Source organism: Callorhinchus milii, unplaced genomic scaffold (assembly GCF_018977255.1).
Source record: "Callorhinchus milii isolate IMCB2004 unplaced genomic scaffold, IMCB_Cmil_1.0 Scaffold25, whole genome shotgun sequence".
Lineage (NCBI taxonomy): Eukaryota > Metazoa > Chordata > Chondrichthyes > Chimaeriformes > Callorhinchidae > Callorhinchus > Callorhinchus milii.
Window position 1 is genome coordinate 7,252,909 of NW_024704766.1, and position 20,808 is coordinate 7,273,716.

Genomic DNA, 20,808 nt, shown 5'->3' on the forward strand with positions numbered 1-20,808 from the left:
TTAATGGGGTGAGAGGTGAAGTGGGGATTTTTCTCCTGGAGAAAATACAATCAGAGTGCCAGCCAGTATCCAGTGTTGCACTCTATAAGCACATTAACAGCTTCTGCTCCAATGGAAGGTGCAGCTGGCACCTATTTACCTCAAATGCCACATCTCCACATTACATAATGATAATATGTATTTGATACAGCTCCTTATCATGTCTTCGAGGCGTCTCAAAGCGCTACAGTAAAGTGAATTGACTGTATATTTTGTGGGCGAAACGCAGTAGCCAATTGCGCACAACAGTGCACATGTGTAAAATGGCCATTTGGGTATGGTATGCCATTTGGGTATGGAGAGCCTTGGGAAATTAAGTGCGGAAATGTCAAGTAACTTCCTCAAGTGGCAGTCCTTCAGTAACATGTTTTTAAATTTATTTTTCAGGGGGTGGAGTTTTTTGATGAGAAGCTGAACTCCTTGTGCATGACTTGGCTTGTGGACCATGGTAAGTTCTGTATGCTTTCAAAAGCCCTGGAATTAGAACTGCGATTGTTTATGTTTAATGGTATTATTATTTGCTTCTCTGTGCCATGACCTTGATTTAGTTTATATTGAACCTAGCAAAATGTATGGTATCTGTGTATTTGGGTTGAAGCCGATGCACACTAAAGCATACTGACCGTGCAGAATCCAATGGGCTTGTCCCGTACAATGTAAATGTTTAGGAGGGACATTTGCGATAAACACTAACACATACAACTGCAGGAGGCATTGTTCAGTAACTAAATAATAATAATATAGCACCTTGTCACCATGTCCAGTTCTCTCAAAGCACTTTACAGAATTTACTATAAAATGGTTTAACTGTGTATCTTGTGGGAGAAACTTGGCAGCCAATTTGCACACAGCAGTGTCCCACAAACAGGAGTGAGTGACCAATTGCAACTGGGGGATTGTTGGTTAGAACACAAGGAGAGAGAAACTCCCGTCTCTTTTCGAATAGTGCTATGGGATCTTTAACATCCACCTCAACATCAGACGGAACTTTGGTTTAATAGCTCATCTGAAGGACGAATGAATGATTTTATTAAAAAGAAGATGGGATGCATTCCAGGTACTACAAAGGACCTCAGTGACCCTGGGTTATGGAGGGAGAAATTAGCTGGTGATTTCCTCAGCTGGAGGGTACAAAAATGAGCACATAGGGAGAGTCAAATAGCCTGCTGACATTCACTGTCAAGCTTCACACATGAATAATGACCACTTGGGTGAGGGCAACTGGCATTGGTGGGACTGGACCCAGGTAGAGAAGAGTTGAAGTTCATTCAGCAGATGGGAAAGATTGTCAGAGAAAAAATAGTCCTACTGTTTTACAATTAAAACAATAATAAATTGGTCACTTCAATCCACGACTGTTTGTGGGACACCGCTGTGTACAATCGGCTGCCCACAAATATACAGTCAATTCACTTTACAGTATATTCTGTGAAGCGCTTTGAGACGTCTAGAAGACATGAGAAATGCTATATCGAATGCTAGTATTATTACTGTGTGTGACGTGTGATTGACGCGCAGTTTGAAGACCTTGTTCCCAATTGATTGTCCTAGCACTTATCAGGAAGCCAGCATGTCAATATTGTTTTTAAGAATTAGAATAAAAAATAACACTGATGTGCCTGAGCAAATAGTTTGTGATGTTTTAAGTCTGGCACAATGTTCTTCTCCTACTCCCAAGCTATTCCATGACGTTGTGGGTTGAGCAGATAATGAAAACAGAAGCATTGCTGAATCTGTTCCAATTTGGTACGTTATCCGCCCGACTGGCTAATCTGAAAAGCGAAAAGCACGATTATTTTAGGGGAAACTTGTAATAATAATCCTTGCATGTGATACAGTGCCTTATCACTTCTTTGAGATGACTCAAAGCACTTCACAGATTATATTGGAAAGTGGATTGACTTTGTATTTGTGGGTGAAACGTTGCAGGCAATTGTGCACAGCAGCCTCTCACAAACAGTCATGGATTGAGTGACCACATTATTATTATTTTTTTAAGTGATTGTGTTCTGGTGGAGATCAGAGCTCCCAGGCATTGGCTTTGAGGACATGTCTCCTAGCATTAGTGACAAGCCTATTCACCTTTGGGAAGAGCAAAATAGCTGTTGCAAATAAGTACAAACTTCTTTTAAGCAGGCTATTTCAGACTGTTTTCACTAATTGAAGGCAGCAATTACCTGACCTTATGATTTTTCAGTATGATCAGAGAGGAACTACAAGGGTGGGTTAATCTGTCTCTTACCTGGAGTGTCCTCTTTTTTGTTTGTTTTACCAACTCTCAGTCATCACTGCCCACTTTCAAAATAAATTACTACATAATAGGGTAAATGTGTGATGGCAAATTGAAAATACTTTTCTTTCCCATAAGAAAATTCTTCTTCCATTTAAAACTGAGCAACATCGCAGTTGAGCAATGCACCTCAGATGTCGCCATTCTGTACGTTCTGTGGTGTGTGTGTTTTCTCCCTCTGCATGTAAGCAAAGACTTTGTTAGCTCACTGCTTTGACTAGTGGTTGGAATTCCAGGCTCTGGACAAACGTTGGCCAGTCGTTGGCTGATTATCATCGTTTAATTTAAAGCAAACTTGAAATCTTTCTTCTGTGTGGAATGTGTCACAGATCCTGGCAGCAATCCAAGGAGCGAGGCTCGAATTGCACGGAGTCTAGGAGGAGCCATTCCAGTTCAGCACTTTGCATAACCATAAACAAGGCTGGGGAGACGTGCAAAACTGCAGCTTTCGTTCAAGGGTCTCTGTTTAGACAACTCGAGCCTTCCTGTCAGGCAGTTGTTATTTTGCCATGTGTGCTTATTTTCCTGGGAAGAATTAATTTGATGGGATTAATTTAGGAGTGGAGTCCTGTAGAGTATTGGTCAGAGCACTCACTTCCCAAGTGAAAGGACCTGGGTTTGATTCCTGGGCAGGACAAAACATTAGACAAGTTTTCTTACTCCACATGCTACGTTTTGTCCACAAAATATGGTCAATTCACTTTACAGTATATTTTGTGAAGCTCTTTTGGAGTCATCTCAAAGACGTGATAAGGCACTATATCAAATGAAAGGATTATTACATTATCATTTTTAAAATTTCATGAGTAGAGGTACCAAAATTACATGCTATGATTTTTTAACACAGCAACAGACTCTCAATTTCTCCTGATGGGGTGGGGGGGGGGGGAGAGGGGAGGAGGTGAATATTAATGGGATGGTGAAGAAAGGTGAGTTACCTTCAGGGGGGGAAATCTGAGGGTCTGTTCTGTGTTTATCGCTGACTGGAATAGCCTGAGGCACGGGGGAAGGAGGTTACCTGCGCTCACAAGACAGGGAATACCTTGTGACATTTTATTATTGCAGCATATAGTGTTTTAATATGCCATCGAGATTCATAAAATGAAAAATGTGGCACCCTCAAAGTTTTAGCAGTTAATAAAACAAATACAGTTTGCAAGAGAGAGTTTTTTTATAATGTTACTCAAAAAACATTGCTCAGTGTTCCCCATAGAATAAAGTGTGCAGATTCTGTGTGAACAAGGGAGCGATTTAACATGAGGGATGATTTAGCTTTGAATCTGGTTACTAAGGTTCACTTTTAATTGGCAGTAAGATCACGAGTATAGCAATAAATCTACTCGGAAAGTGGTCAATGTTTGGAGAGTGACTATCGCCTTTCCTGTGAAGTAAGGCACTGAATGCCTTTCTTGCAGCATCTTAAATGTAGGCTTTTTAAAAATAAATAAAGGCAAAACTAGTTTTATATTTACTTGTTGAATATTCCAGTAAGAATCTTGAGAATTTTGTATTAAATTTATCTCACCTGTTCTGAGTGCGCTATATAAATTCAAGTTGTTGTACCGTGTGTACAGTGAAAACCTGAATTGTAACTTTAAAAAAAACATTTATTATACATTCGCAAGCCCAGGCACCGGGGAAAATCTTCATTCCACGGTTTCACAAACAAGCTTTCTGCCACAGCAAAGAAAAGATCCCAACTAGACTCCTTTGCATTTGAAACAAGAACCCTACCTCCTTATTCAGAAGGATTAATAATTGAGTCTTTGCCTTGTATGGATTTGACCTCAATTGAATGAAAGTGTAGCTTTAAGATGGAGCAGAATTCAAACCTGTGTGATCTGTCACTCAGGGATAATTGGATTGCGGTGTTGTTCCCTTGACAACCCACCCTGAAAGTGTATTGCAGCCCCCGGAAGACTGTCTAGGCTAGTTCCCAGTGTATTACATTGACACCTCAATTACCTCTGTCTCTCTTTTATATCACACCAGTGAAAAATGCTGAATTTGTACGATCAGCTACCGTACCTCGCCTTACATTCCAGTGACCTTGAATGAGCTGCGTGGAGCCACAGCATCCTTGAACTCTGGAAGCACGTCCCTTAGTGTACTGAAACGCTTCAAATATCCTACTTTAAACATTTAATGTCCTCATATGATTAGTAATGATATTCCTGTGCGTTTGTTTTGCCACTCTCTTGTTTTTTGTCTACTCAAAGTTTTTGTTACTTGAATTTTGTGTTTCCTGAATCTTGTGCAATGTATTAGCTGCTGTGTTTGCCCTGACGTATTACTACACTTTGAAGTAACTCCGAGGGTGAAGAATTTTCCATCTGATACTCTGCAATTATTATGAAAGTTTAGGAATGTGAAAATGCCGTCTCAATCCTGTTTCACGGTCCTATCTGATACTCTGCCTTTCAAATCTTTTCCTGTAGCCCAACACCACAATGTTTTACTTTGTGCTGTAAGAGGAACTAATAATCTGGCATTTATAACTATAAACTGAGATGGGTTGGTACTATTTGAAAAGAGGATTAGCCAACAATCCCTTGGATAAAATTGGCTATTAGTAGATCATTGCTGTGGGCAAATTGACTACAGAATTTACCTAGAAATTACAATCACTCCACTTTCAATATGATATCCTCCTAACTTGGAAGGCTCTGTATTAAATGCAAGGATTATTATTGTGAGCAGTCCCTGAAAGACTGAAAAAGGACACTGCCAACATTGGCCTGAATGTGTAACTAGATAATATAGCAGCACTCACACCGAGGCCCAGTTTATCATTCTGTAATTAACAGGCATTTTGTTTTCTCTGGTTTGTGTTGCTTGTAATGTGTAAATCTGTTGATGATTGTTACTGGAACCTCTATACTGTTTTCAACTTGGGGAAAGGAGCAAGAGTAGAACCTTGCGTGCTGTAAACCCAGGAACTTCAGACTTGGTGTCGTCTTATCAGCTACTCGAGCTAGCTGATAGCTTGATAACCTCATAGCCGATAACTTCACAAATTGGGTTTATATGTGATTGGTAGAGTTGTGGGCGAGGTTAGGTGTTATTTATCATACGAAGGGTTATCCAAACTTGAAATAACAGCACCTTGGGCGTCCTCCTGACATGAAAGGGACAATACAAATACAAGCTGTTGTTATTGAAAGCAAGGCCATAAAATTTAAAAGGGACTTTGACGTGTTTTAGATTAAAAACAATATGAAGGGAGTTCATGCAAGAGTAGGGGATTAGGCTATTCAATGAAGGTTATCCCAGGGCAGACTTGCCTAAGGCAGAATGTGGTGTAATTCCTTCTACTATAATTCCTATATAATACAGAAGTTCTGTACTAATGCATGAAAAACTATAATATACTTTGGCTTGGAAATATTGAAATGCTGGCTGTGTAACAGGCTTTCAATTCCCTAGAATACAGTTTTAAGCGATGGTCATCAATGCAGGCTGTCCACGGTAATTTGGACTGTAATTGCTATGCACATTCATTATGTTATTGTGCGTCCATTTTCATGTCAACCAAATAATTTTGCAGGCGGGGAAGGGGGCATAAGTATTTGTTATATAGTTTTCAAAATAGCTCTATTGTGGGCTCTTATCAATTCATGAGCTCCTGAATTTCTTGCCTCATTTTCTACTGAAGACACAAACACATGAATTGGAAACCCTTCACACCTAGTGTCTATTCTACATGTGCAGGAATGGCAGTGGGTGAATGGACAGGATGGAGCATTGTTTAGCTATAAGGGCATCACATTTGAGGCTGATCATGTTCTCACCTGAGGTTCACGTATAGCACACTCTCTAATGGATCAGTAATTTCCTATTGACCCAGAGACATTCAACATAGGAACATAGAAACAGGAGGAGGCCATTCAGCTCTTCGAGCCTATTCCGCCAGTTAATTAGATCATGGCTGATCTGTACCTCAACTAATCCCATCAATTCCAGTTTCCCTCTTTTTCTCCATATCCCTTAATACCCTGACCTACCAAAAATATATCAACCTCACTCTTGAAGGTGTGGATGGATCCAGGATCCACGGCCTTTTGGGGGAGAGAACCCCCCCCCTTTGAGTGAAAAATGATACTCATTTCACTCTTAAATGGCCTGGTTCTAATTTTAAGACTTTTCCCCCTTGTTTTGGATTCCCCCCCCAGGGGAAATAGCTCCTCTACATCTACCCTATCAAATCCCTTTATCATCTTAACTACTAATGAAATTAACTACCTTAACTACCCCTCAACCTTCTAAACACACGGGAATACAATCCAAGTTTATGCAGACTTTCCCCTGTAACTTAACCCTTTGGCGTCTGGTAACATTCTGGTGAACCCGCACTGCACCTCCGCCAGGGCCAATATGTCTTTCCTGAGGTGTGGTGCCCAAAGCTGACCAAAGTACTCCAGATGGGTTCTGACTAACGCTCTATACAGCTGAAGCATAATTTCTTCCCCTTTGTATTCCGAGCCCCTTGAGATAAAGCCAACATTCCATTCGCCTTTTTGATTACCTTTTTCCACCTGGGAGCTAATTTTTAGTGATGTGGATATGAACACCCATATCTCTTTGCTCCTCCACAGTTCTCCCCATTAAGAAAACATTCTGCTTTATCTGTTTTCCGTTCATAGTGGAAGACCTCACACTTCCCTACCTTGAACTCCATCTGCCACAGCTTTGCCCACTCATTTAATCCATCCAGTCCCCTTGTAACTTCCTACTCTCATCTACACAGCACATTCCTAGCTTAGTATCGTCTGCAAACTTGAATATAAAACTTTCTATTATTTCATCCAAGACATTTTTATTATATCTATAATATATACAGACCCCTGGGGGCACCACTTATCACGACCCGCAATCAGAGATCGTTCCCTTTATCCCTACTCTCTGTTTCCTGCCTCCCATCCAATTACCAACCCACGTCACAAGGTTACCTCTGACTCCATGAAAATTTTCACTAATAATCTTTTATGTGGAACCTTATCAAATGCTTTCTGAGAGTCCATATAAACGACATCCATAGACACACTCTTATCTACCATGTTAGAGACTGCCTCAAAAAATTCAACTAGATTAGTCAGACACGACCTACCCTTCACAACCCCATGCTGACTCCCTTTGACTAGCTCATACCTGTCCAAGTATTCAGTCACTCTGTCCCTGATGATGGATTCCATATTTTCCCTACAACTGACATTAAGCTGCCAGGTCTGAAGTTTCCTAGTTTCTCCCTCCCTGCTTCAATAAAGGGCTGACATTTGCAATTTTCCAATCTAAGGGCATAATTCCTGAATCTGGTGAGTTTTGGAAAATTATGACGAATGCATCTGCAATTTCCTCTTCTATTTCCTTTAACACTCTGGGGTGGAAACTATCAGGTCCTGGAGATTTGTCTATCTTGAGTCTCATTATTTTCTCCCATTACTTTTTTTTATTTATATTAATTTTATTAAGCATTTCTCTTTGACTTATTTTTAGGTTCCCATGTGCGGCTGGTATTTTGTCCTCATCCTCCAGTGTAAAAATGATAGTGAAGTATTTATTTAACAAGTCAGCCATTTCCCTATTTTCCGTTATAGTCTCACCTACATCTGTCTTTAACGGACCCACGTTCCCCTTGACCATTCTCTTTCTTTTAATATATTTATAAAAGCTTTTACTATTGGTTGTAATATCCCTTGCAAGTTATTTTTAGTATTCACTTTTCGCTCCTCTTATTAATTTCTTTGTTTCCCTTTGTTGCCTTGTGTAGTTCTCCCAGTCCTCTGCATTCCTACTTTTTCTTGCATTTGAGTCAGCCTTTTCTTTTAGATTGATACAGTCTCTAACCTGTTTTGTGCACCATGGTTGCTTAACTACACGATTGGAGCTTTTGCATTTTAGGAGTATGTACTGTATTGTCAAATACTTTTTTTGAATACTTCCCATTGTTCATCTGCAGGTTTACCCACTAACAGTTCAGCCCAGTTTACTGTGGTCAATATATTTCTCATCCCACTGAAGTTTGCCTTACTTCAATTTAAAACTCTCCCGTCTCCCTCTCAGATCCAATGTCAAATTCAATCATATTATGATCACTATATGCAAGATGTTCCCTTACTGTCAGATTGTTAACTAGTTCTGGCTCATTACACATCACCAAATCCATTATGGCTTGTTCCCTTGTTGGTTCTAAAACATATTGTTCCAAAAAACTGTCTTGAATACATTCTAGAAATACATTGCCTTTACTACCTGAGGTGTCCTGCTTTTCCCAGTCTATGTGAAAATTAAAATCTCCGATTATAACCACACTGCTTTTGCTACATGCTTCCATGATCTCCATATTTATACATTTGCCCACTGCATCACAACTCTCTGGAGGTCTGTAGACTACTCCCAACAGTCTTACTTCTTTGCTATTCCTTCATTCTACTCACAGTGTTTCCACTGCCTGACTGAAATCTTTCCTTTCCACTGCTGTAATCGTATCTTTTATCAATATTGCTACTCCTCCTCCTTTCCCAATGTCCGTGTCTTTTCTAAAGATCTTATCGCCTGGAATATTTAGCTCCCAGTCCTGCCCAGCTTGTAACCAGGTCTCTGTAATGGCTATTACATCATACCTTTTAAGCTGAATTTGTACTTCTAACTCACATGTTTTATTTCTTATGCTATGAAGGGGGCCCAGTTATAGTGCTTGGATTATCTAACAACAAAATTACATTTGTATAGCGCCTTTTGTTCACACAGACTGGGAATCACAGCTGTGATTTGATCTCTGTGGTTTACTAGTACAATGTCAGCTTTAATCTGTCGGCAAAGTGTTGGATTTGAACACAGTTTGGGTTTCCCTTGGTCAAATACAAGCAAGTTCAGATTGGGAGCTGATTTGAGACGTGCTTGTTCAAGGGTAGATAATCTTCAATCAGTTCATCTTTGTGATTTAACATCAGGCGTTTCGCATTTCATTCAGGAATGGGTGATTAAGAAATACAATTGTACTAAATGCAATTGTAAGCGTTTTTTTTAAAAGAGAATTTCTAGTGCTCTTAACAGCTACTACTGAAATAGAAATACTGCGGTCATGCACAGTTCACTCTAAAGTGGGTCTCTTAATCCTTCTTACTTCCCAAGAATTTAAGGAATGTTTTCTCCTACTGTGAGTGTAACGTAATTCACATGGGAAAGGTTAGTGGGTTTGAGAGCCATCAGTCAGAAGTTCAGACAAGGAAAGTTTTTTTTAAAATACAAAAAAAGGATGAGTTTTGTGTTTGAAAACACTTTATGCGAGTTACAAATGATCTTTGAAGTTTTCTTGGACAATAGGATGCATCTGGTCAATTAATTGCGTTAATAACATTGGTTACTCTGGGTCATTAAGCCCAATTAAGTCCTCTGGGACGCTCCCCTGCCTCAGTGGTGCTACATAAACTAAAGTTGTTGCTGACTAGTTTTTTCTTAATTCGGTTCTCTAGTGTACGCCATTCGAGAGGCTGCCACCAACAACTTGACAAAGCTGGTAGAGAAGTTCGGCAAAGATTGGGCTCAGTCAACCATTGTCCCTAAAGTGCTCGCCATGGCCAACGATCCCAATTATCTTCACAGGATGACCACCTTGTTCTGCATCAACGTGAGTATATTACCTGTTTGGGGCTTACACAGTGATATGCCACAGAAACAGCTCATGTGGGCCAACTAACCTGTGCCATTATTTACAATATTTATATTTTAACTACTTAATGTATATTTTCAACCATAAAATATTCAGTCATTCATTTACAGTATCAGGGTATCAAGGGATATGGGGCAACGGTGGGTAATTGGAGTTGATGTAGAGATCAACCAGAAGTCACTGGGAACACTCAGGCTATGGAGAGAGGAAAGTGAGTTAACATTTCAAGTCAATGACCGTTCATCAGGTATGGGGATGTTGGAAGGGAGCAGTTTATAAGGACCAACAGAAGAGGGGCAGGGAAAGAAAGACAGGAAAAAATGAGGTGGAAGACAGAAGCTGATGAGAACAGAGATGCTGATGGTGTAAGACAAAGGAAGGCAATAGTGGGAGATTATAGAAAGGAAAGATGTGTCTAAGACTCGAAAGATGTGTGAATGGTTATAGAAGAGGAGGAGGGGGAAGGCAAGGCTGAGAGAATATGGGAGATGTGGCTCACTCAGGTCTGAAGTGGTTAAAATCTGTGTTGAGTCCAGAGGGCTGCAATGTGCCTAGGAGATAGAACACAATATATTCTGTGAAGTGCTTTGAAATGTCTCAACGAAATGATAAGGTGCTGTATCATTCAAAATCCAAATCATTTAAAACTCTGCCGCCCGCATTCTCACCCGCACCAAACTCCGCTCCCCGATCCCCCCAGTCCTGGCCAGACTGCACTGGCTCCTGTCCCAGAGAGGACCGATTTCAAGATCCTCACCTTTGTATTCAAGTCCCTGCACTCCTCTGCACCCCCCGACCTCTCTGACCTCCTCTCTCCTCACAACAGTGCCCGTTGTCTTCGTTCCTCCGGGTCTGGCCTCCTCCGAGTCCTCCGCTCCACCCTCGGCGGCTGTGCCTTCAGCCACTATGCCCCGAGGCTCTGGAGCTCCCTTCCTCACTCCCTTCCCCTCGCCCCTTCTCTTCCCATTTTCAGGTCTCTGCTGAAGACTTTTCTTTTCAACCGCGCCTTTGGTCACCTTCCTCCCCCTCCCCCGGCCCGTCCCCCTCCCCCTGGGCTCGGCCCCGGGATCTGTTACTGTAAAGCGCTCTGAGAAGCCGTCCGGTGTGGAGGGAGCTATATAAATCCAAGTTGTTGTTTTTGTTGTATCAAAGCAAGGATTATTATTATCGTCTCCTATTTCCCTCTCTATACCCCATCTTCCTCAAATCCAAATCCCTTTGGTGTTCTGACTGTGGCGCTTGTGAAGCAACTGAAAGTCAGGGCCATCTGTACCAAGGGGTCTCCATTCATGGCTGACTGTTCTTACATAGAATTACATAGAATATACAGCACAGAAACAGGCCATTCAGCCCAACTGGTCTATGCCGGCGTTTATGCTTTTCCTGATCCTCCTCCAACCCTTCCTCAGCTAAGCCTATCAGCATATCGTTCTATTCCTTTCTCCCTCATGCACTTATCTAGCTTCCCCTTAAATGCATCTATACTATTTGCCTCAACTAGTTCTTGTGGTAGCGAGTTCCACATTCCCATCACTCTCTGGTTCTGCATCTCTTCCAACTAAAGATGAGAAGTGAACGTTGTGAGGACCATAGGGCTCTGCCATTGTGTGATGGCTCCTTCTGCTGCTGTTTGAGTGCACAGTTTAAATGAAATGCGACTTGAATAAATACTCTGAACTCTACTGGCTTCGTCAATAGTCAGTGATCCATGTAAATGATTCGAATGATTAATTTACTCATGTACAGGCTTGGACTCTTGTTATAGAATCTTCCAGCACAGAAGGAGAACTTTCGGCCCATGACAACTCTTTGAAAGACCTACCCGACTAGACCCACTCCCCCACTCTTTACCCCACAGCACTGCAACTTTTTTCCCGTTTCTGTAATGTGTGTGTGCATAACGTGTATGTAATTTGTTAATGCGTGTGCTATTCTGTCTCAGAATTGCCAGTGACTTTGTCGGTAAATGTTGCTTTTTTTCTTCTGTTGAAATTCCAGGTGCTGTCTGAAGCCTGCGGGCAGGATATCACAGCAAAGCAGATGTTGCCCACAGTGCTACAGATGGCAGGTGACCAGGTAGCAAACGTTCGCTTCAACGTAGCTAAGTCCTTGCAAAAAATAGGACCCGTTTTAGATTCTAAGTAAGTATTCCTACAAATGATTATAAATTCTCTTGTTCCTGGAGCTTCCACTGCAAAGTGATCTGGAGACTTCTGTGAGGATAACTGATCTATGGAGAGACCTGGGTTTGATTCCTGGGCAGGGCAAAACGCTGGGCAAGTTTTCTTATTCCACACGCCTCTGTTTGCCTAGCAGTGAGTAGGAACCCGGTCATTAGTCGATTAGCGGATCACTTTTCCGGAGGTAATAATTCCTTCCAAAAAAAAATAATAATAAATTGGTCACTTCAATCCACGGCTGTTTGTGGGACGATGAGAATTGAGAGCCATGTTTGCCGCATTTCGCCCACAAAATATACAGCCAATTCCCTTTACACTATATTCTGTGAAGCGCTTTGAAGACGTGATGAGGCGCTGTATCAAATGCTCAGATTATTATTTTCTATGGCCATTCGCATTTTCAAGACTCGGGTGGATCGATTTTCGTTAGGTCAGAGGATCGAGGGATATGGGGCAACGGTGGGTAATTGGAGTTGATGTAGAGATCAGCCATGATCTAATAGAATGGCGGAACAGGCTCGAGGGCCTGAATGTCCTCCTCCTGTTCCTATATTCCATTGGTTTCCACAGAACTGCAATGTAACCTAACCTCCCCTGACCTGCACTTCTAACCTTGAATTCTATATTCATTGTGATTGTGGCTGTTCGTTTAACACGATAATCTAATCAAAGCTGTGACGGCGCTTTTTTGGCTTTAATTTTTTTTTAAGCATCCTCCCTCTACCCCTGGCTAGGTGTCAGACTCCGCCACTGTGAAGCGCTCTGGGACACCACCCCACTTGAGGGGCGCTATATAAATGCAAGTTGTTACTGTGTTTTTTTCAAAAAAGGATATTTCTTTATAAAAAAAATTGCAACTTTTTGTTTGTGGTTATAATTGCAGCACTTTACAGACTGAGGTCAAGCCGGTGCTGGAGAAACTGAGTCAGGACCAGGACATGGACGTGAAATATTTTGCACAGGAGGCCATATCTGGTAAGCTTGGTGCAGTCACATTCTTGGGTTAAAGGACAGAGGGTAAAATAAGGAAGTCAATGGACTAAACTGGCGTGTGGGCATGTAGTTTCTCTTTGAAGCTGTGAGACCCTGGTTGTGCACGCACTGCACTTCGGTTTGATGTTGGCGGTGCCAAGTGTACAGTTCCCGATCCGTTCTGGGTTCCAGAGAGCAAGTTAACCCTCTCAACTGGGAGATGTCAACTGAAGGTTGCTGAAGGACACAATTCAAAGGGAGTGTTCATGTCCCTCCTGGTACAGTAAGTTGTATCAGTTTAATATGACTTCTGCAAAGTACGAGTTATGCCAAAGTTGCACAGAATATAAACTCTTGAACCTGACTTGGGCCGATGTACGACTTAGGCCATTATACCATTTATACAGATCAGACTTATGTGAGTTTTACTGTAACACACTGTCCCCCTGTATTTCAAAATAGCTAACTGCCACTGGGTATCAAGATATTCAGAAAGTATTTTGAAAATAGACAGAAGTGGATGATTCAGACTCGACATGTCTTTTTGAGAGATAGCTACCATGATGTAACAGAGAGAGAATTGAGAGCCAAATACGCATTCCTTTTGGAATAGTAATTCAAAATGGTTTCAAGGGACAACTTTATACCATTTGGAGTCCTGCAGTCCCGGTTAGAGCAATTGCCTCACAAGCAGAGGACCTGGGTTTGATTCCCGACAGACTGAAAAGTTGGGCAAGTTTCCTTACTCCACACGCTTCTGTTTACCTTGCAGTAAGTAGGAACCCGGGTTGTTAGTCGATTGGTGGATCGCTTTTCCGGGGATGATAATCCCTTCAAAAAAATAATAATAATGAATTGGTCACTTCGATCAGTGTCCTGCTTGAATCAGTTGGACTGACCTTGCTCACCAATTTCCTAACGATTCTCCCTGCTCTTCACCTTTCTGAGCATTTGTGAAAATATTTCAGCGGATATAATCTCCTCCAGTTTGTCACTTAAATGGAATGAGTAGTAGTATTGACTTGTATAAGGGTTCTGGGGCGCTACATTGCTGTAGTTGTTGTCCCAAAACGTAAAGCAAATGGCGTTTGGTGTAAAAATGGTTCGAAAGTCGTATTGAATTTATCTGTGTGCTAATACTGGTTTCTCTTTTCCATGTGTAGGGCTCTCCCTGGCATAGAAAAAAAGAGCTAAAGAAAATGGCTTCTATTCGCCGTAAGCCTGCAAGTGCTGTTGTGATGAAAACTTCCAAGTGTCCCATCCAAGCATAATTAAATATATCTGTATTTAACAAATTAAGATTTACCACTGGTAGAGAGAGAGTCACTGGATTCTGTTGGGAAATGAGTATTATGTTTTAAAAATTGATCGGTGTTTTGTTGGCTGTCTAAAATGTGGAGTGTTCAAGATTGTGAGTTATTTCTTATTGGCTGTACACCTCCCAGTGAGAGCGCCATCATTTAGCTGCTGACTGCTGAACATTGGAAAAGTTGCGATCTCTTTAAAAGAGGGAATGGAACACCTATGTTTTAACAGTCAGCGACACACCCCAGCCCAATGAGTTCCAACAAGCTGCCATTAATCATTGTAGTCCACACGAAAAGTCGTGGCAAAACAATTTGTTTTAAAAGCTACCGATATTTGGTTTCTATTGGCAGGATAAAGTCTCTCCCTCCTCTTCCCCCCCCCCCCATTGTAATCAAAGGAGCCGAGGCATTGATTTGGGATGCAGTGTGATCAAAGTGGACCTCGGTGGCATTTATATTTAACTTTTAAGTTTGTTCACTTTCATTAAGTTGTAACTTATCACTCTTACCACATTTCTGCCAATGGGCGACATGAAAGATTAATATTATTAATGCTTTTACCTTGTCACACGCTGAATCGGTCTTCGTTTCGGTAACTGGTAGCTTGTGTTTTGCTCAGTGTATATTTTTCAGAGTCTCTTCAATTGAGTCTCCCTGGTGGAAGGTAACCACGGGGAATCCATTAGTTTGCAAAAGGCAGTTTAATCACCAACTACGTCAGTAATGAGAAATAACGTGAAAATCACAATTGGGAATTGCATTCCTCGTTCGAAGTCTTGTGAATAATTGTTGGTCGTGTTTGTTCCCCACAAAAGGCTTTGTTTTATATCTGTTTCCTCGTTATTATACGGGCAGTTATTTCGGGAATACTCCAAATAAAGTGGAAAATGCGAAACGTTTGTCTTTTGTTGTACGTTCTCAATGACTCGCTGTGTATATAAAAAAAAGCATCTGAATTGGATTACTCATCAACTAAAAGCAAAACCACAAAGTAAATTGGTTAATGTTACCTACTGCCCCAATGTAATCCATGCAGAACATGCAACCACTTGTACAGCCGCATCATGAGAAGCCAGGCCTGGGAGGGCCTTGGAGAGGCTGAATGGGAGCATGAGTTGGGAAGGGGGTAGATAGGTTGAGTGAGGGTGAGAGACCGAGGGATTTGGGATGAGTAACAGAGAGCAGGCACAAAGCGGCTGAGGGCTTGTCCATGAACAGTGGGGTGGGAGGGGGGGAGTTCATGTCCAGGTTAGAGTAGGGGTGGGAGGAACTGGAAGATTAAAGAGGTGATGTGTATACAGTATGATCATTCATATAAAACTGACCTCAGTTTTGGTATTCTGGGCCCAGAGTAGTAGTAGTAATAATCCATGCATCTGATATCGCACCTTATCACGTCGTTGAGAAAAAATCTCAAAAAGTGCTTCACGGAATGTATTGCAAAATAGATTGACCCTGTGTTTTGTGGGCAAACCAATGACAGTCATATAGAAGGAATAACGTTAGCACGAGCCGAAGAGAGGAGCGAGGGAGGCTGCTGCATGTCATTCTGCCACTGGTTACTGTTCATAAGTCAAACCAGAATCCAAGTTACAATAAATAATAATAATCCTCACATTTGATACAGCGCCTTGTCATGTCTTCAAGATGTCTCAAAAGTGCTTCACAGAATATACTGTAAAGTGGAGTGACTGTATTTTGTGGACAAAACGCGGCAGCCAATTGCGCACAGCAGTGTCCCACAAACAGCCGTGGATTGAAGTGACCAAATCATTTTTTGTAGGAATTATTATCCCTGGAAAAGCGATCCGCCAATCGACCAACAACCAAGTTCCTACTTACTGTTAGGTAAACAGGAGTGTAGAGTAAGGAAACTTACCCAACATTTTGCTCTGCCCGGGAATCGAACCCAAGTCTCTCACCTGCAAAGCGAGTGTTCTAACCACTGAGCTACAGGACTCCAAAGTTGCACCTTGACCAAAGCCTCTGTTGAGAGGTTAAGCTGTTACAAGATACAATTTTCCACACTGGTACACAATAGAAGCAATAATGTTAGCACGAGCCGAAGAGAGGAACGGGGGAGGCTGCTGCATGTCATTCTGCCGCTGGTTACTGTTCATAAGTCAAACCAGAATCTAAGTCCACAAAATATACAGTCAATTTGCTTTACAGTATATTCTGTAAAGTGCTTTGAGACGTCTTGAAGACGTGATAAGGCGCTGTATCAAATGCCAGGATTATTATTAGTTAATGCTTTAAGCAGGCACAGAACTCATTTGACATTGATGAAAGCAGCTGCCATTAATTGGTTTGACCATAAATATTTCTTATCGCCAAACAAAATTCAATTACTAGATGGAAAGGAGATCGGAGCTACAAAACTCTGCAAGTTCTGTAATTACAATTTAAGGACACATCAAATCACTGCACATAGTCAGTGACTAACTCGCTCTTTCAGAAATAGTTGCTCTTGGAGTCTTTGTTAAAGTTGCTTTTCTCCCCACACCATTCTCTGGCTGAGACGCAACACCGTCTGCGATACCATGAAGGTAGGCAAGATTCCCACATTGAGCACTTTGTGCTTCAGGTCCAGGCCGCCTCTCTATTACAGTGGGACACTGCTGTGCAATTGGCTGCCATGTTTCACGCGCAGTCACTTCACTTTACACTATATTCTGTGAAGCACTTTGAGACGTCTCAACAACGTGATAAAGCACCGTATCAAATGCAAGGATTATTATTTTATTACAATTGCAGTGCACAGAGGGTGCTGCATTGTCAGAGATGCTGTCCTTCGGCTAAGATGTGAAACCGAGGTCCCGTCTGCCTGTTCAGTTAGATGAGATAGATGTTAAGGATAAATAGTGACACTATAATCGTAAAATAATCGTCCTTGCAGATTAGTATGACACCTCTGATTTGGGGAGGACATATCAAAGCTCTCACAGGATTTAAGGTGAAGTAGGGTGACTGTGTGCGGGCAAATGTGGAAAGAGAAGCGAGTTTCTCCAGTGACCTGACCAACGATCTCCTCCAGGTATATTCGTCATTTACTCCCTGGCTCTTGGTGGGATGTTGCTGTGCGCAATTTGACTGCATCATCCTGTTAAAAAAAAAGTTACATAAGTGCATACGTCATCCCTTACACATTCACTGCAGAATATAACACTGAGCTCCAGGGTAATTCACAAATCTCCTTGCTATTCATGTGATGCATATAATAAGGTTATCTCCCTGATAACTGCCCTGTGGTGTAGTGCAGTAACTATTGCATAACTTGCAAGCAATGTTTAAAACATCCCTTCCTAGCTGCGTTCAGTCTTCCTTCAGTCATTTCATGGAAGAATATAAGAATAACATAATCATTTTGCCCACAAAATAAACAGTCAATTCATTTTGCGGTGTGTTTCTGTGAAGCGCTTTGAGATGCTTAGATGTGATAATGAGACGCTAGCCAGCGTGGAGGGTGCTATATAAGTGCAAGTTGTATATCGAATGCAAGGATTTTTATTATTAATTGCTAGACAAAAGAAGTTTACCTTCCACTATCCCACAGTCGCTTGTATATGTCGTGTCCCAAACTATGTGCTGTATCTCGTGATGTTATTACCTAACAGAAATCTATCTCATTCGTCCTTGAAAGGATTGACACTTTCTGCTTCTGACGTCTCCCTAGGCTGTTCCATTTTACCAAAATAATCTTGGTCTGTGCCCGGAAATAACGTCTGCAATGAGTCAGGGGTTTGTGTCGCACATGGAAACAGGGTGAGTTCATCCTTGAGTAATCGAGTTTGAAAGATGCATTAAATCAAAGGCTAACGTTCATTCCACCTGGTTACAGCAGTCAATTAGACACTTGCATCTGAGCAGAGCCACTGACCCAACTTATCCCTTTGTGCGGAAATGTTTCCATGGAGCAAACTTTTTCCTCCACAAGTTTCTATGTTGGTTAAAACCAGGAAACTCATTCAACTTTACGTTTACACAACGCCTTCACATCAGGAGGATGTCCCCCAAGGCGCTGGATAGTGAAGCGTTTGCATCCAAGTTGCAGGCTGGATTCAGGGTGGGGTGGAGGGCAAGGAGTGGGGGTGGGTTGGGGGTTATTGGTGGTGGGAGGGTGACCGAAGGCACAGTCGAACACAAAGGTTTTGAGACGGACCTTGAAGTCAAGGGGGGGGGGACGAGGTGGAGGGGTGGAGTTCCAGGGGGTGTGGGCAGAAAGGCTGAAGGCTTGACCTCCGATGTTGGAGCGGGCAGGGCAGGGGACACATTCACCCCTGTATTTCCATGACGGGTTTGGCCCGAATGATTAATTCAGTGACACTAGTTGATGTTCTTGGGGTCTGTGTAATGCACAACACTACACAAGACAAAGTTGCTTCAAACGTCTTTTAGAGTTGAATTTTTCTTTATCCAGAGCTAACGTCTTGGCTGTATAAAGACACAAATTGCCAACACTTTGATCTTTTCATACCTCGAGGAGTCGCATCGTGTCCTTGTTTGCTTATTACTGAAAGGGCGAAAGTTACAAGTCCGATTTAGAAACCATCAGACCTGTTGTGAAAATAAAATTGCGAGACACGTTATTCAAAGCTTTAAGTAACAAGCTACGGGACACAGTATTTGTGCAATTTCTCCTAAGGGGAACTGACAGAGAGAAACAGAGAGAGAGAGAGTCCATTCAAAGGGAAATTATGTTCTACTGCACTCTTGCAACCAAATATGACAAAGTGAGAGAGATCAATGCATTTGACAGTTTGTGTACAAAATCACGTGCGATACACACAGCCACTATACTTTGCAGCAAATCCTATGAAGTGCTTTTCATACGTGAATAATAATAAGCCTTGCATTTGATATAGCGTCTTAGCAGGTCGTCGAGATGGCTCAAAGTGCTTCACAGCATATGCTGTAATGTGTAGTGACTGTGTATTTTGTGGGCAAAACCTGGCAGCCAGTCGTGCACAGCAGTGTCCCACAAACAGCCACAGGACTCTGAATTGTGAACTGCAAGAAGGATTACTATTTCTCTCGGTTCTCTTTGCTCTTTGCATATCAAGAACGTCATTCCTGTTAATATAAATGCTTTTACTGACACTCAGGAACTGATGTGGAGGTTTACACAGTGAGTCTGACACAAATAACAGCTCCCGATTGCACCTCGAGGTGGGGGGTGAGGATGAAGGTGAGAGGGTGGGGGTGGGGGGGTGCGGTGCGCAGGGAGGGAGGGGGAGATGGGGAGGAGAGACAGTCACAATTCTGAAAATGAACAGCGTTGAAAAGAGCAAATAGATTTGTTCCCATTTCCGGAGCTGTTGGTAATTAAGCCTTTTACCGCGAGGACCCATCAAAACAGAACATCAGCTCCGCAAAGTCTCACTGCAGGTAATTTGGAGAGAAATCTGGGCTCTGATTCTTAACGTTAAAGCGTTTTGCAAATTCCCAGTCATGCAATTACAACACATCGCTGAACACACGTCAATCTCTGCAAACCAACTCCTGGGCCTTAATATGTTTTCAGCCGCGCTTAATTGAAGACGTTTGGAGAAAGGGAAAAAAAAGAAGGAAGGAATCCCACAGGGAGTTTTCAAATGACTGTTGGAGCCCATTAGATTCTACACAATCTTAAGAGGGGGAAAAAAAAGTGATATTTTACAATTTCTCTTCGACAGGGTCTCTACGTGTCTACGTGAAGGATAATTATAATAATAATAATAATCCTTGTATTTTATTTAGAGCCTCATCACATCTTCTAGACGTCTGAAAGTGCTTCACAGTAAAGTGTAGTGACTGTATATTTTGTGGGCAAAATGATACGAAGGATACACAAATGAAGCAGTTTTTCTGTGCAGTGTGATATTCACTTGATTTTTGAGGGTCAGCCGGGTGTCTGACACACACGGAAACCCGTCACCGTGACCAGCCGGGTGTCTGACACACACGGAAACCCGTCACCGTGACCAGCCGGGTGTCTGACACACACGGAAACCTGTCACCGTGACCAGCCGGGTGTCTGACACACACGGAAACCCGTCACCGTGACCAGCCGGGTGTCTGACACGCACGGAAACCCATCACCGTGACCAGCCGGGTGTCTGACACACACGGAAACCTGTCACCGTTGCTTAAGAGTCTCCAAACCCAACTGAGAATTCCATCCATCCCACTGACACAGGGAAATCCCAGAGATAGATTTATAAATTTTGAAATATAAATATCGTAGATTAAACTCTGGGAACTCTGGAACGCTCTCCCTCTGTCCCTCCACCTTGTCCCTTCCTTCCCCATTCACAGTTCGTGCCTGAAGACCTCCCTATTCGCCCAGGTCTATGGTCACCTCCCCCTCCC

At 42.2% G+C, this 20,808-nt stretch overlaps 1 protein-coding gene across 1 annotated transcript in view; it reads left to right on the top strand.

The window, feature by feature from the left end:
* The window catches only part of ppp2r1ba (protein phosphatase 2, regulatory subunit A, beta a), a 37,872-nt gene extending 22,520 nt beyond the window's left edge, over window positions 1–15,352 (top strand). The window contains exons 11-15 of the mRNA XM_007907293.2: window positions 427–487; window positions 9,802–9,956; window positions 11,997–12,139; window positions 13,062–13,153; window positions 14,314–15,352. Of these exons, the coding sequence (XP_007905484.1) occupies window positions 427–487; window positions 9,802–9,956; window positions 11,997–12,139; window positions 13,062–13,153; window positions 14,314–14,330 (468 nt within the window). The 3' untranslated portion in view covers window positions 14,331–15,352. The remainder of the gene's footprint in view (window positions 1–426; window positions 488–9,801; window positions 9,957–11,996; window positions 12,140–13,061; window positions 13,154–14,313) is intronic.
* The last annotated feature ends 5,456 nt before the right edge of the window (window positions 15,353–20,808 follow it).